The sequence below is a fragment of the Anomalospiza imberbis genome, chromosome 6, assembly GCF_031753505.1.
Source record: "Anomalospiza imberbis isolate Cuckoo-Finch-1a 21T00152 chromosome 6, ASM3175350v1, whole genome shotgun sequence".
Classification (NCBI taxonomy): domain Eukaryota; kingdom Metazoa; phylum Chordata; class Aves; order Passeriformes; family Viduidae; genus Anomalospiza; species Anomalospiza imberbis.
In genome coordinates, this window is record NC_089686.1 from 25,878,504 (window position 1) to 25,891,899 (window position 13,396).

At 36.2% G+C, this 13,396-nt stretch overlaps 1 protein-coding gene across 12 annotated transcripts in view; it reads right to left on the bottom strand.

Moving 5' to 3' along the window:
* The window catches only part of NPAS3 (neuronal PAS domain protein 3), a 597,093-nt gene that overhangs the window by 46,728 nt on the left and 536,969 nt on the right, over positions 1-13,396 (bottom strand). For all 12 annotated transcript variants that reach the window (XM_068192942.1, XM_068192941.1, XM_068192939.1 and 9 more), the window contains one exon: positions 7,536-7,654. In XM_068192942.1, coding sequence (XP_068049043.1) covers positions 7,536-7,654 — 119 coding nt within the window. The remainder of the gene's footprint in view (positions 1-7,535; positions 7,655-13,396) is intronic.

Consider the following 13,396-nt stretch of genomic DNA (forward strand, 5'->3'; position numbering starts at 1 on the left):
ATCTTCAAATTATGAAAAAAAAGTGGGCCAAAACATCTACTGGCAGCAGTTATAAAACAATGAATCAAGGCAGAGATGCGAGCAGCAGCACCTCTCTGTCCTAAAGCAAATTTTGGCTTTGTGCTCTTTTCTGTGCTTCTATGACAGGCATATTCCCAGTCATTAACAGCAAACAGTGGTAAACAACATTGGTGAATAACTTAAGAAAACACAGTGGACCTCTTCTTTTCAGTAGCCATTCCTACCTGGGAGCACAATACCATTGTCCCAAAGTGCAATAAGAGGTATTTTCTGGTTCTCTCTCTGCTGAGATCACATCACTCTCATCCTACTCACTGAGTTTGGCCATTAGCACCACAACGGGTCTCACACTGCACTATGAGTTCACATGTCTAGATAAATAGTGCTGTTTATGAAAGTGTATCAAACATTTTGTCTCTATGACTCAGTAACACTTGGTACTTGAACTAATACCAGATTTGATTTGAAACTGCTCTCTGTCAATTTTGAATATTTCATCCTGTATCAGAACAAATCTTGTTCTCACAGTTTTCTCTTACAGTTATATCCACTGACTTTTAAAAAAGGAGACTTCAGAATTATGTTGCCCAAAAGCCAGAATCAAAGGCAATTACTGCTAATTTGGTGATAATATTATTTTTTATATCCCTTATACTTTGATAATAGAATTCCTGAAAATAAAAAATCTCCCAGAAAGCAATCTGTGTTTTCTCAATTTTATATTTTCTTTCCTTCCAGAACTCAGAATTTATTTCCCTTTTACTCAGTTGGGAGCAAACCACAACTCTGAGGCCACCTAAACATTTAAGATAATATTTGAGGAGAAACACATCCTGATAACAGGTGTCAGGAATACTACAGCTGCAGTCATCGTGAGGCATGATCAAAGCTTGAATCTTTCTTGTACAGAAGATTGCTATTAAAAAGACCTTTTATATAACACTAACTGGTTAATTGCAATAGTGCTACTGCAATAATGAATGCTTAACATATACTAATTTTTCCAGATGGTAGAACAGTGCTATAAATCCCATTTAAAAGATGCTCAGCCCTGATTTTTTATTTTTGAGAAAGTGGAATTCGTATCTACCGAACACATTAAAAAGGTTGGTTAATGTATTTAGATGCTGAGGGTGAACCAAGATAGCTCTCCTAATACAATCTCACAGCTCTATATCAAGGCCCCAAAATGAAACCCAGTCTTCTTAATCTGGTTGCAGACCATTATTTCTTGAACCATATCTTTATACCTACAAGTAGATACTTCATAAGATTCAGATTGGCCCATTAGTATTTTGTTCTTTTTCAAGTCATGCTGCATCTTTACTAGCTAAGAGACTTCCTTTTGACAAAAAGGTCATCGATTTACATGGGTGAATTCTCGATCAGTTCTTTCTCACTGACAAATTACCTTTAAGTCTTCCCAGTGCTGAAAAGTCTGGGGAATGCATGTGCTGACATTTAGAAAACTCTTCACATAATGCTTCCTGATGTTGGTTTCTTATTCCTTCTTCACTCAATTAAAGAGGTGTGGCAGTAACCATGTGATAAAGTACTAAATTCTGCAGTTTTCTTTCTTCCTACAGAGAAAGGTCAGGATATCTTTCTGGGACACAGTAAAATACTTGACAGAAAAGATTCCAAGGGGGAAAAATATTAGAAGAGGAGGCAAAAATCTAGGCAAAGCTGTAAAGTGGGATAAGTGAATTCCCTCACTGGGAAGAAGGAATGAAATCTGTCTCTAACACACACCACATCTGAAAAATGTACCAATCATTAGACTATTCCCTGCCTTCTCTTTCCTCCTCCATCCTTTCCTTCTGTCCCCATGAAGTGGAAAGTGGTTTACTGCAATGATATATTCGGTCCTTAAAGTGATTTTGGAGTGGGGACATCTTGTTTCTGAATTCCAGGTGAATCTTTCACTTGGATGAGAAACAATAATTTCAATTTTGGATTGAACCAAGAGAACAGTATCACAAGGTGAGTCCAATGTAATTTTGTCTTTATAACACAGTTTTTGACTCTCTTGCCCTCCTGGATTCATGAATCTAAATTCTGCCAAAACCTGCACTTCAAGTGTTCAACTAAGATCTGTAAATCTCACCCAACTTCTCAAATTCTTCTAAAAGGAAAAAAAAAAAGTGAATAAAGGAAGGAATAGCATGAAAAAGAATCACAGTAGCACCATGACAGGCATAAAATTTCAACAAAAAATTTAGATTTCCATCTTCAAAACTGTCATTCAAAGAATTCTAACTTTACGATTTTAAACACCAAATCTGAGTACAGTCTCAGAGAATGTCTAATTTTAAATGAGTTTGTAGAAAGATAGCATTGTCAAAAAAAAAAAAAAAAAAGAAAAAGAAAAAAAAGAATTCATGAGGACTACAAGACTAGTTTGTGAAAACACTTTTCCGGAGTTTTAAGTATTATTTAAAATGTTTTTATATACCTCATACAGCTGATGTATGAAGTATAGCTAACCAAACTTGCATCCTCCATTACTGAACTGCAGAAATTAGATGTGCAACAAACCATCCAAATTTCTAAACTAAACTAACCAAAAAATTGGTTTTTTTTAATATAGCAATTTACTTATTTTAATGCAGTCTGTCCACTGGAAGAGACAGCCTGAAGATTTCCTAGGATGTCCTTAACTCTGCTGATGGGTCTTAAAGATGTTTAATTGCCAGCTTCGTGGGAGATGGAGAGGCAACAGATGTTGGTTATACCACATTCAGAGATTGCCACAGTGACAGTAAAAGCACAAGGCAATCTCCTCGGGGTAGCTTATCCACTTCTGTAATAGCTTCTAATGAGAATGCTGTTCCATAAAACAGTAGAAGAGCATGCATGGATATATACTAGCACCTCTGATGAGTTGATGAGCTGGAAATAGCAGCAACTACTGCCTCTGATGCTGTTTGATGCTTTGACTACTTCTTGATGCCCTTAGTTAAACTTTGTTCAAGAGAGCAGTATCAGATCATGAAAGTTTGAACAAAGAAAATTCTAGCACAATCTGACAGGCAAGTAAACATGACAAAACAATAATAGGATACTGTAGAGGAGTAGAAAATGTATCACTGGACCTGAAAAAAATAATTTTGAATTAAAATTAGCTTTGACATATGATGAAGTCAGACAGTAGAAAAATTGAAGTTGGGAAAACGTTTAAGTGGACAGAACTGTGGCCCTCAAAGGGAGGAAAATGAAAATAAAATAAAAATGAAGATAAAATCAAAATTTAATACAAAACCGTATTTCACTGATGAAAAAAAAATTGAAAAAAAAGAAAGATGTGTTACATTTTCAAAGGAGAACAAACAGTAAGTCTCTCCATCATGTATCTCAGACAACAGCTGCAATGGAAATACATTCTGAATTTTGCAGTGAATGGAATTATGATTTTTTTTCTTTTTATTTGTTTTCCATGTGTTATATCAGTTGACTAAATTTTATTTCATTGTTTTTAAAGGTTTTAAATTTATTAACTGAAAAATTAAGAACTCTCCAGTACTGTATGTAAACTCTTTTCCTGCAAACCTCTGAGCCTAAAACCATTAAGAATGGGAAATTCTAATTCAAGGAGGGTGCTAGGGAACAATGAAAGGGAAAGAGAGAGGAAGGATTAATCATGTAATCACTTTTCCACTTACACTTTTAAGGTAATATAATTCATGGAAAAAGGCCATTACTTCCATCTTTACTTGTAATTCAGAGCTAGTTATATCAGCCCATGAAGGTTCATCTCATGTCAGAATTGTCTGGAGCAGGGTTTCTTTGAGGCATACATATGTGTAAATTTATCAGTGTGCTTTTTGTTACAAAATTTCTCTTGATAGAAAATTAGTTTTGACTAGATCAACCTGAATGATTAATCAATTTCATTCTTGGACTGTTTTCACTTTTATGTGATTTTCCTAAGGCAAGGACCACTCATTCTGAAAATTGACTAAGCACCTTGTGGACCACCTCAATCATTTGCTGTCTACAGGAAACATTCACCAGCAGTCCTCAAAGCAAGGCAAAATGATGATGTGGTTCTAAGCTCAGCAAGAGTTTGAATCAGGACACAACTACTTCACAAAGATGAAAAAATTTTGTCATTGCTGGAGGTCTGAATCCATGGGGAGCTGAATACCTTTGAGAGAGCTAAAATCTGACTCATACCACAGACAGTTCCTAGCACAGTGCTCCTTGTGAATGGTTGCATGCTGATTCAGGGGGGGCTACCTCTGAATCCCCTTACAAGAGCTCAAGGGAAGGCGTTAGCCAAGAGCCCTTGCATTTTACAGATGGGAAATCCAGTGCTCTGTTGAATTCTGAAGGTGTGAGACGACAGCTCCTTAGTCAGCCTGCTCCACCAGGATTTCCTGCAGGAACTCTGCTGCCCATGATCCCAGCTGGCACAGGGTTTCCTGAGTAAGTGCTGTAGTACTTCCAGGGATCTCTGATGCAGGACTTAGCCAGCTTTTCCCCTAATCTTTGTTAATGTTATGAAACTATTCTTCCCTGTTGATAATTTCTTATAAATGTACATCCATAAGGCTCATGAATATTTCTTAATTTTGGCCTTAAGTTTGTTCTAGTGCTGGACTTCAGAAGTCAATTACTAAAATTCCTAAAAGTAACATTTACCATAGCGGTTGAATTTTATTATGCTTGTCTGATACGCCAGCTGACAAGAATGTTTAAATATGGCAGTTCTTAAAGCTCAGTTAAAAGCTTTATATTCACTTGATCCAAATCTTCTAAAATGAATGTACTATTTTTCTGGGGCTTGCTGCATAATGATCCTTTCATAGAACACAGAGTGCCAATAACCAAGCTTTTGAAAAACTGTAAGAGTGCAATTCATATTGCTGGACACAGCTGAATTCAGCTAAATGCTGCCAGTTACAAAAACCCTTAAAAACATCAAAAAGCAGAAGAACTGCACATCTATTTTTACACCTGCCTAGGGCTTGTACACTGTTTATGAAATTTGACTTAAGCTGACTTGCTTCATGAAAAAATTTGGAAAAGCCCCTATGTTTTATTTACAGGCAGTTTTGTTGGCTAACACACTTTTTATCCATTAATTGTGTTTAGGAAAAACTGGCTAAAAATGATATCTGATCTTTCAAAACTAATTTTGCTGTACTTGTGACATTTCAGTTGTAGTTTTAAATGCTGCCATGAGGCATTAGCAATTCTAAGAGAAATTAAATTGTATTTACATGATAGACATTACCATGTCTTTTGAGCCAAGGGTCTACTGTGAATTTCAAAAATTGTATTGTAATGAGTAAAAACCCCACCTTGTGAAGTGAGCTTATAGGTCCTATTCTGATGTTAGACTAAAATTAGATTGTCAGGAGTCCAAGTGAGAGAATGACAGAGTCATTCACACATCTGCCTTTTGTTCCTACTTACATCTTGCAAAAAAAGTGAGACTATAAAATCCACAGACAAATTCCTTATGTTTACCCATTATTATGTTTACCCAGCAAAACAAGTTGTCTATCAATCTAACTTTGTCTGAGCTTGGGGGGGACCATACTTAATTATGAGAATTTAATTTCAATGACCTGAAAAAGCAGTGTGGTGCTGCTCACACTCCAGGGGGAAGTGAGAGACCTGTCAGGCTCGAGAGAGGGACCCGTGTGGATCACCTGAAGTTCAACAAGGACAAGTGCAAGGTCCCTGGGCCAGGGCAATCCCAAGCATGAATACAGGCTGGGTGTAGAATGGATTGAGAGCAGCCCTGAGGAGAAGGACTTTGGGATCCTGGGGGATGAGAGGCTGGACATGACCTGGCAAGATGCACTTGCAGCCCAGAGAGCCAATTGTGTCCTGGGCTGCATCTAAAGAAGTGTGGCCAGCACAGCAGGGGAGATGACTCTCCCCATCTACTCCATTGTGGTGAGATCTCCACCCTGGAGTGCTGGATCCAGCTCTGGGGTCCCCAACACAGCAAGGGCATAGACCAGAACAGGGCCATGAAAATATTTAGATGGATGGAATATCTTTCCCATGTGGTTGGTAGAAAAGAAAGAATTGGGGTTGTTCAGCTTGGAACTGAAAGATGGTAGGTTTAGATTAGATACGAGGGAGAAATTTACTGTGAGGGAGATGAGACATTGGAACAGATTGTCCAGAGAACTAGTGTATATCCAGCCCCTGGAATTGTTCAGGGCTAGGTTGATGGGGCTGTGAGCAACTTGGTTTGGTGGAAGGTGTCCCTCATGCCGGGGAGGTTTGAACTAGATGAGCATTAAGATTTCTTCCAACCCAAACCATTCTATGACTCCATGATGTGCCAATTAATTAATTAATTAACTCATTCATCTTCCTTCTTCTTCCTTAGACACTTCCTGGTCTTGATATCTCCCTAGACTGGTAAGCATGAACAAATACTCGGTGCATTCTTTCAGCTATTGACAATTAAACAGGACACAGATCAAAATTTGTGATACCTTAAGAAACCACTGCTTTGGACTTAAAGCTTCTGCTAGCAACAACTTTAATCATCTTGACCCAGAAACCATCCAAAAGCAGGACTCACAGTCACTTGGTTGCAAAGAAGATATTTCTGTTTTATTTTTACTTCTCAGGTAGCTACCAGATTGCTATATTATTAGATAATTTTTTTGGGAAAATGAGTTAGGGAATTTTACTTTAAAAGCTTCTCTAAATCCTCATTGAAAAACTGAAACAAAATGGTTGTGAAAGGTTTTAAATGAACATTGACAAGCAACTTCTTTAAATACCCACACATTCTCTGACTTACTGTCTTGCACCACTCTTTTATCTTGTATAAAACTTAATGGATGACATATTTCATTCCACAAGTTGACAATGTTAAAAATGTGCTATTCCTTTTAGTTTTAGTGTACTGCAAAGCCAGTGATAGCTACAGGCGCTATGAGCGATATACGACTGAAGAAAAATGAGATTACTGCTGATAAAGAACAAGTGACTTTCATATCTTAAAAGAGTCTGAAATCGAGCAAATATGATCCCCAGCAGCAGATGCCCCTCAGACAGACAACAAAAGAAAAATGGTGGAAAAGTACTCAGTGTGGCTTGTTTCCTACAGCTGGAATGGCAGCAAAATGAAATAGCATGCTGCCTGCATGAAGAAATCCTACCTCTCTGGGAAAAACATAACCCAAAAATTACTAACAGTCTAACAAAATGAGCAGTAATTTTCCACTGTGGGAAAAGTGATGTTACTCTGACTCACCTTCTTTGGTAAAAGATACCTTTATTTTGGAAATGTTGCTCGTTTGAAGGCTATCATGCTGTTATCATCAACATTTATCATAATAATGATCAATTTAATGGAAGTGCACTACAAAAGCAAAACCTCAGGCTGGAAATATGTATTAATGATTCTTTAACAAAAGGAATGAGACATATGCAAATGTGAGATAGCTCCTCTCTCTGTCTATTAAGGTGTTCCTGGAACATGAATGAACATAATTTCAAGATGTCAATATTTCATGTTACAGTGCAACCCTTACCTTATATCCTGATGATTTGATATGCACTCCTCGCTTGGTCAGTGTAGATTTCATTCGGATGAAAAAAGAGCGCTCTAGAGTGTTGTCAGTGGTTAGCAAACTGGGGTTTGTAGATTCCACTAGGGAATAGAAAAAATACATATACAGATAATTTAGATTTTATACATCCCCTCTAAGATATTTTTCAGGTGCAATCCTTGAACTCACTAAAAATAAATGACTGATGGATGCTAAGAGTGTTGTAATCAATTTACCTCATTTAGAAAATGTTTATTTAGCAAAAAAGAAATTACAAAAATATACATATACTCAGTATGTCTCATTTTCAAGTTATTTTTCCCATAGAATTTTTAAGAGAGATTTGTCTCATTAACTCTTTCTTGCACAATTTAGCTACGACTGGAGTTGGAAGGTATGTCACTAGAGTGGATGATATTGTTTTAAAAACTGTTTGTCAGTATTTTGTAAAAGGCAAAGTCTTACTTAGGTAGCAATTCTCCCCTGAAAGAGGCTGCAAATTCTGCAGATTTTTATTCCCTAGTCTCCCCTCAACTACAGGGATACCTGAGTCAGTGCTGGATTTGTGTGCCTTGATTTCCATATTACTGAGGCTAAAATATGGCCTTTATTATCAATAAAACATTAAACAACCCAAAGGCAAGAATTCTCAAATAAATGACACTTATTATTACTATTGTCACCTTATCATCAATTATTGGCAAATAATTAGTCAAAACTGAAATATCTTTTTAGTCCAACTGAAGGGATATTACTTGCTTCCAACTAAGTATAGCTCTCACCCGCTCTTCTCCCTCCCTTAACTGCAACCACTTAAAATACTTAAGACTCTCAGTATAAACCATGATAGACTACCATCAGCACTGAAGTATTCTTTATACAATCTTTATGGTTCCTATTCTTTAGCCCTGATAATCAACTTATCCCCAAAATACTGTTAATGGGAAAATTCTGGAGCAGCTTACCACAAACAGGCATTATTGGAGATAAAAGAAATTTCAATTTCAGTGAGGAATTAACAAGGAACAAAAAATGAATTTTGAAATTGTACTTCTATTGTTTAGGAGAACCATACAAACTACTAGTAGAAAGTGTTTAAGTATTTAAAATTCATTTGTTATGCAGTCAACAGAAATGCAAAAACTTGTTTGTGAGCTAAGGATTATATTGAATTGTCCTTGATTTAATGTGGTCAACTTGTCTTGTGTTTGTGACATATCAGCTCTGTTGTGATAACTGACAACAGTGCCCCTTTCTTTAGTGTGTCTCTTAAGATTTTTTTTGTTTTAGAGAGCATGAATTTGATGTCATTTTAAATGTACAGCTCTTTATCACTCGAGGGAAAAGCACAGCCATGTTATATTTAGTACTTTCATTTCTTCTGATTAAATATGAATTACTATGAAATTTTTCTCATCATCTAACACACCATAATACGCCAACAGCTTTTTAATACACTGTATAAGCACAAACTTCTGCTCTAAGAGTTTAATTTGCCCCTCTAATCCAATCACATCAACCTTATTTCTCTTATCAGAGATTCCCATTTTGAATTAAATGAGCTCATTAGTTTTAATCAAAAGCAGAGAGATCAAAACTTAAACGTAAATGCTTTAGATCAGAACTGTCAGTCAGCCGTGCAGTTCTATTTTACTAAAACACAAGATCAGAGACCCTTAGAACCAATTTTTTCTCGTAAGGGATGCCAAGAGCTTGAAGATGCTATATTCTTTTTTTTTTTTCTCCCAAGGACAGATTATACATTTAAGGTTAGACTTAATTTAGAGTATTTTTTTTCATCCTGGTGGAAATGGGAAAGTATGCCATTCTGCTGTTGTCTCTTTCACATTTATTGGTGCGGGTCCTTGGAGACCTGAACAAATGTAAAGCCATCACAATCCATGTGACAAACCTGTCCTCAAAAAATTCAGCTCTGTTCAGCAATATCACATAAGAAATAAAACTCTGAAGGGAAAGCTATTTTTCAGGGTGTGGGACAGTGAAACCCTGAAACAGCAGACAAAGTAACCCAGATAGCAGCAGTACTGGTAAGATGAGGATCATAATTAATTTTTTTTTTATTGTACAGTACAGTGCAGTAGTTAAAGAGTACATTAGGAAACTACAGTATGGGTCCTTCCTGCTGTGTGAAGAAATGCTAAAATCAGTTTAACAAGTGTAGTTGCTGTAGTCCAGCTCGTTGTACTCTAGTATAGGCAGTAAGTACAATATGTCCTCCTGTGTTCTAATGGTAATTACCTAAACATACAGTATTAAACACACAATATCTTATGCTCAAAAAAAATCAGGGTGTAATGCATATGCACCATTCCCAAAAAAATGGAAATTAAAATTTCTCTTTCATGCATAGTTAAATGAAAGAAAGGATAACAACTGACATATCGTAAAGTGTACTCGGCATTGACAGTTTTAGGCTCATTTAATCATATATCATAAGATAAACATAATTTTGCTGTTTTTATACTATGTACAAACCTATACATCTCTAAGTGAATATTATAAAGTGTACATATTTTATCCAACAGACTGGAACAGTGTCATACAAATATGTATTCTGAAGTGTTGGATTTTCTTTAACAAAAAGCATCTGAGAATGTATGTGTGAGATGGGATTGGTTACCTAAAAGTCCAGAACAGCTTATGAACAGCATTTTGAATTTCTCTCAAGAGAGAACCATTAGGGCTGATAGTGCAAATCTGCCTTCAGAGTTGCACCCACCCATTGTAGGTACTATAACAATGCTGATGGTGATTATGCATGCAGAATTTTAGAAATAGGATATGCACAGAACAGATCCATCAATATCAGTGAGATTTGCACAGGAATATAAGGAATATGGTCCATTATGAGTTCTCAGGAGTTGGTTTTAAATGCCTATCACTGAACCTTTTAAATTTTTTTTTCAATTATGTCAAATTAGACTTGCAATCTGAGGAATATCAGAATGAAACTCTGGCAATTAATTTTTGATTTAAAAAAAAATTATAATCTAAAACCTTTTAAAAGCCTGAAATAAACAAGGCCCACTTGGCTTGATACTGTAGAAACAAAAGGTGTCTATTTACACTGAAAAATAAGGCTTCTGGCTTGAATTTACTGAGTTTAAAACTACTGTTGAGTTATAAACTTGAAACTGTGAGTTTAGAATGCTAATTACATGATAAAAGTCAATGCTTACTGCATGTGAATTAAAGTATTTTACACTGTCAGAAATATAAAAAATAAGTCTGGGTTGTCTTTGCAAAGCAGGTAATTGTGTACTCTGTTGGGAAAGCACTTGCCTTTGTGTGCCCTTAAACATCTTCAGCAGATACTACTAAAGGAATAAACGTCTTCTCTTTCCACTCCCAAAGCTGATAATGCAGGATGAGATTTCTAGACACAAGAAATGCATTTTCCATTTCAAAGGGAACAAAGCTGCAATCTACTGTACCCATATGGAAGTGTCACAAATGTTAAAAAGCTTAAGTAAGAGCCACAGAGGCAAATGGGAAGATATTATGAAACAGCAGCCAATTCACAAAACTGTTTTGTTATCTTCTTAACTTACTGAGATTAGCTCTGTTGGCCAAAGCATGGTGCTAGTAATGCCAAGGTTTTGGTTTTGATGCCTGTATGGGCCATTCACTAAGGAGTTGGACTTGATGATCCTTGTGGGTCTCTTCCAATTCAGAATATTCTGTGATTCTGTGAACTTCTGTGATTTTAAGCATTTCTTTGTGAACAAATCCTGTATCCCTGATCCTCCAATGGGCATTGCTTTGAGAATAATCTTGGCCCCAGACCCCACAAACCAGTCATGCATCATTTAACGCCACGTGCTGGAAGAGTTCTTCTGATTGCACATAGACGTGTCCATAGCTGTCTGGAGGACTGAGGTCCATGGCTATAATCCTGAAGGGATCTGCAGAGGTACTGTACACCTGTATGCAGTCTAACTACTTTAATGCTCTAAAGCAGAACAATGTAAACTAATGCAAATAATTGCTCTTAGACAGCAACAGCACAAGTACTGTCCCTGTGAGTGATTCACAAGCACATTCAAATTTAGATAAACAATTTGTCCCCCAGGAAAAAAAGAAGTTCCACATTTGATTTATGTCCTAAATAACAAAAAGCTGCTACAGTAGGCTGAATAATGTTCACCAACTTCTGGGCTTTTTTTCTTGACAAGGACTAAAAATAATTGAGAGGAGAAAAATGCATTTTTGCACACCAAACAGAGAAAAGATAGGCTTCTCATTCTTAGGAAGGAAGGAAGGTATAGAGAGAAAACCAAAAACCAACAAGAAATTTGAGATTGGTGGAAAAAAATACCTTATGGCTTAACATAAAGGATTTGATGGGTTTTGTAGCATTTTAGGAAGGTTTCACCTGGCTTTCATTTCACTTCCTTGAAAATGTATGTCCATACATTTTTAAAAAGACATTCTCAAACACCAACTATACAGCCAGCTCTTAAAAGAGAAACAAAAAAAGTGAACATACAAATCAGTAAGAAAAAGGGAGCTCTTTTCCTGTTATCTTCTACACTTGCAAACCTCTTCTCACATTTTCTTAAAGTCTTATAAACCTTTACATAGGGAACTGAGAATCATTATGTTCAGGTGAATATATAGGTAATATAAATCTACCTTTTTCAGTTGGACTAGTTGCAGCTTTTAAATGTTTCTCTTTCTTCTGTGCAGTTTATTGCCTGTAACCAGGCATTAAAAGACTAAAAAAAAATTACCTTGAGTACTTAACTACCTTTAATCAAAAAAGTGACTCTCAAAAAATCACTATTTGCCAAGATCATTCTCTCTCAGTATCTTGCAGATCAAATTTGATCATTTTATAAACTAAAAGATAGATTTTCACAACTAGTAACCCAACAAATAAAATGCAAAAGCTACAAGTTAAGACAATTTATTTCCAATATGTGCAAGTTACTACACTTAGCAAATGAATGGTTTTAAGTTAAGTGGGTTCAGGCTGATCACAGGCTGAACATGGGCAAGTAGTGGAAACTAAAATTTGTTCTAGGAAACAGCTGAAGATTCCTGGACTAGGATGAACCATTTTGGCCTATTTATGGACCCTGGGAGCCTGCCTAGAGACCAACTAAAGAGCACAGAGCTAGCAGATTCTAGAGGTGCTCTCTTGGTCTCACCAGTGTGTGCAGCATCCTGTGAGATCAAGGACTATATGAACTATTTATTTAACATTTTGGATGGCAGAGGCTCATTCATTCTTCTACAGCAATACTGTTTCTAAAAGAGGAATAATATTTTTGCTGTAAGCTGTCCCAGTTATGAACAGGAACTTGAATTCCTGAATAACCAAATTTGGAACTGAAATTCATGGTACTTTTAGGTGGCTGGGTAAAACTCATAAATTTTCTATTTTGCTATTTGCTGAAAAACTGAAGAAGTCAAGAATTGGACCCAGATTTTAGGTGACTTAGTTCCATTCTTTCCTTTATATAGGGGGAATAATACTGGAATCTGGATAAGGTATCACTCAAAAGGGGAAGATTCAGGGCAGCTCTTTGAAAAATATGGAAAGAAAAATGACTTCTTATAAAGAAATTTTATCTAGGTAATGTTTTCAGACAAGATAATAAACTGTTCTTTTTTGTCACCCTACCTCCAAGATTAAGACAATTCACTTTTCATGACATATAGGCCTATTAGAAATTCAAAGGCATATAAACTTTAAATGCTATCAGATTTCTGTTGAAAGCTAGATCTTTTAATGGTTTTTTATTTGTCATTTTTTTCCCTACACATATCTCTCCAAATTTTCCATATCCAACAACTGACAGTATGGCCTAGATTGT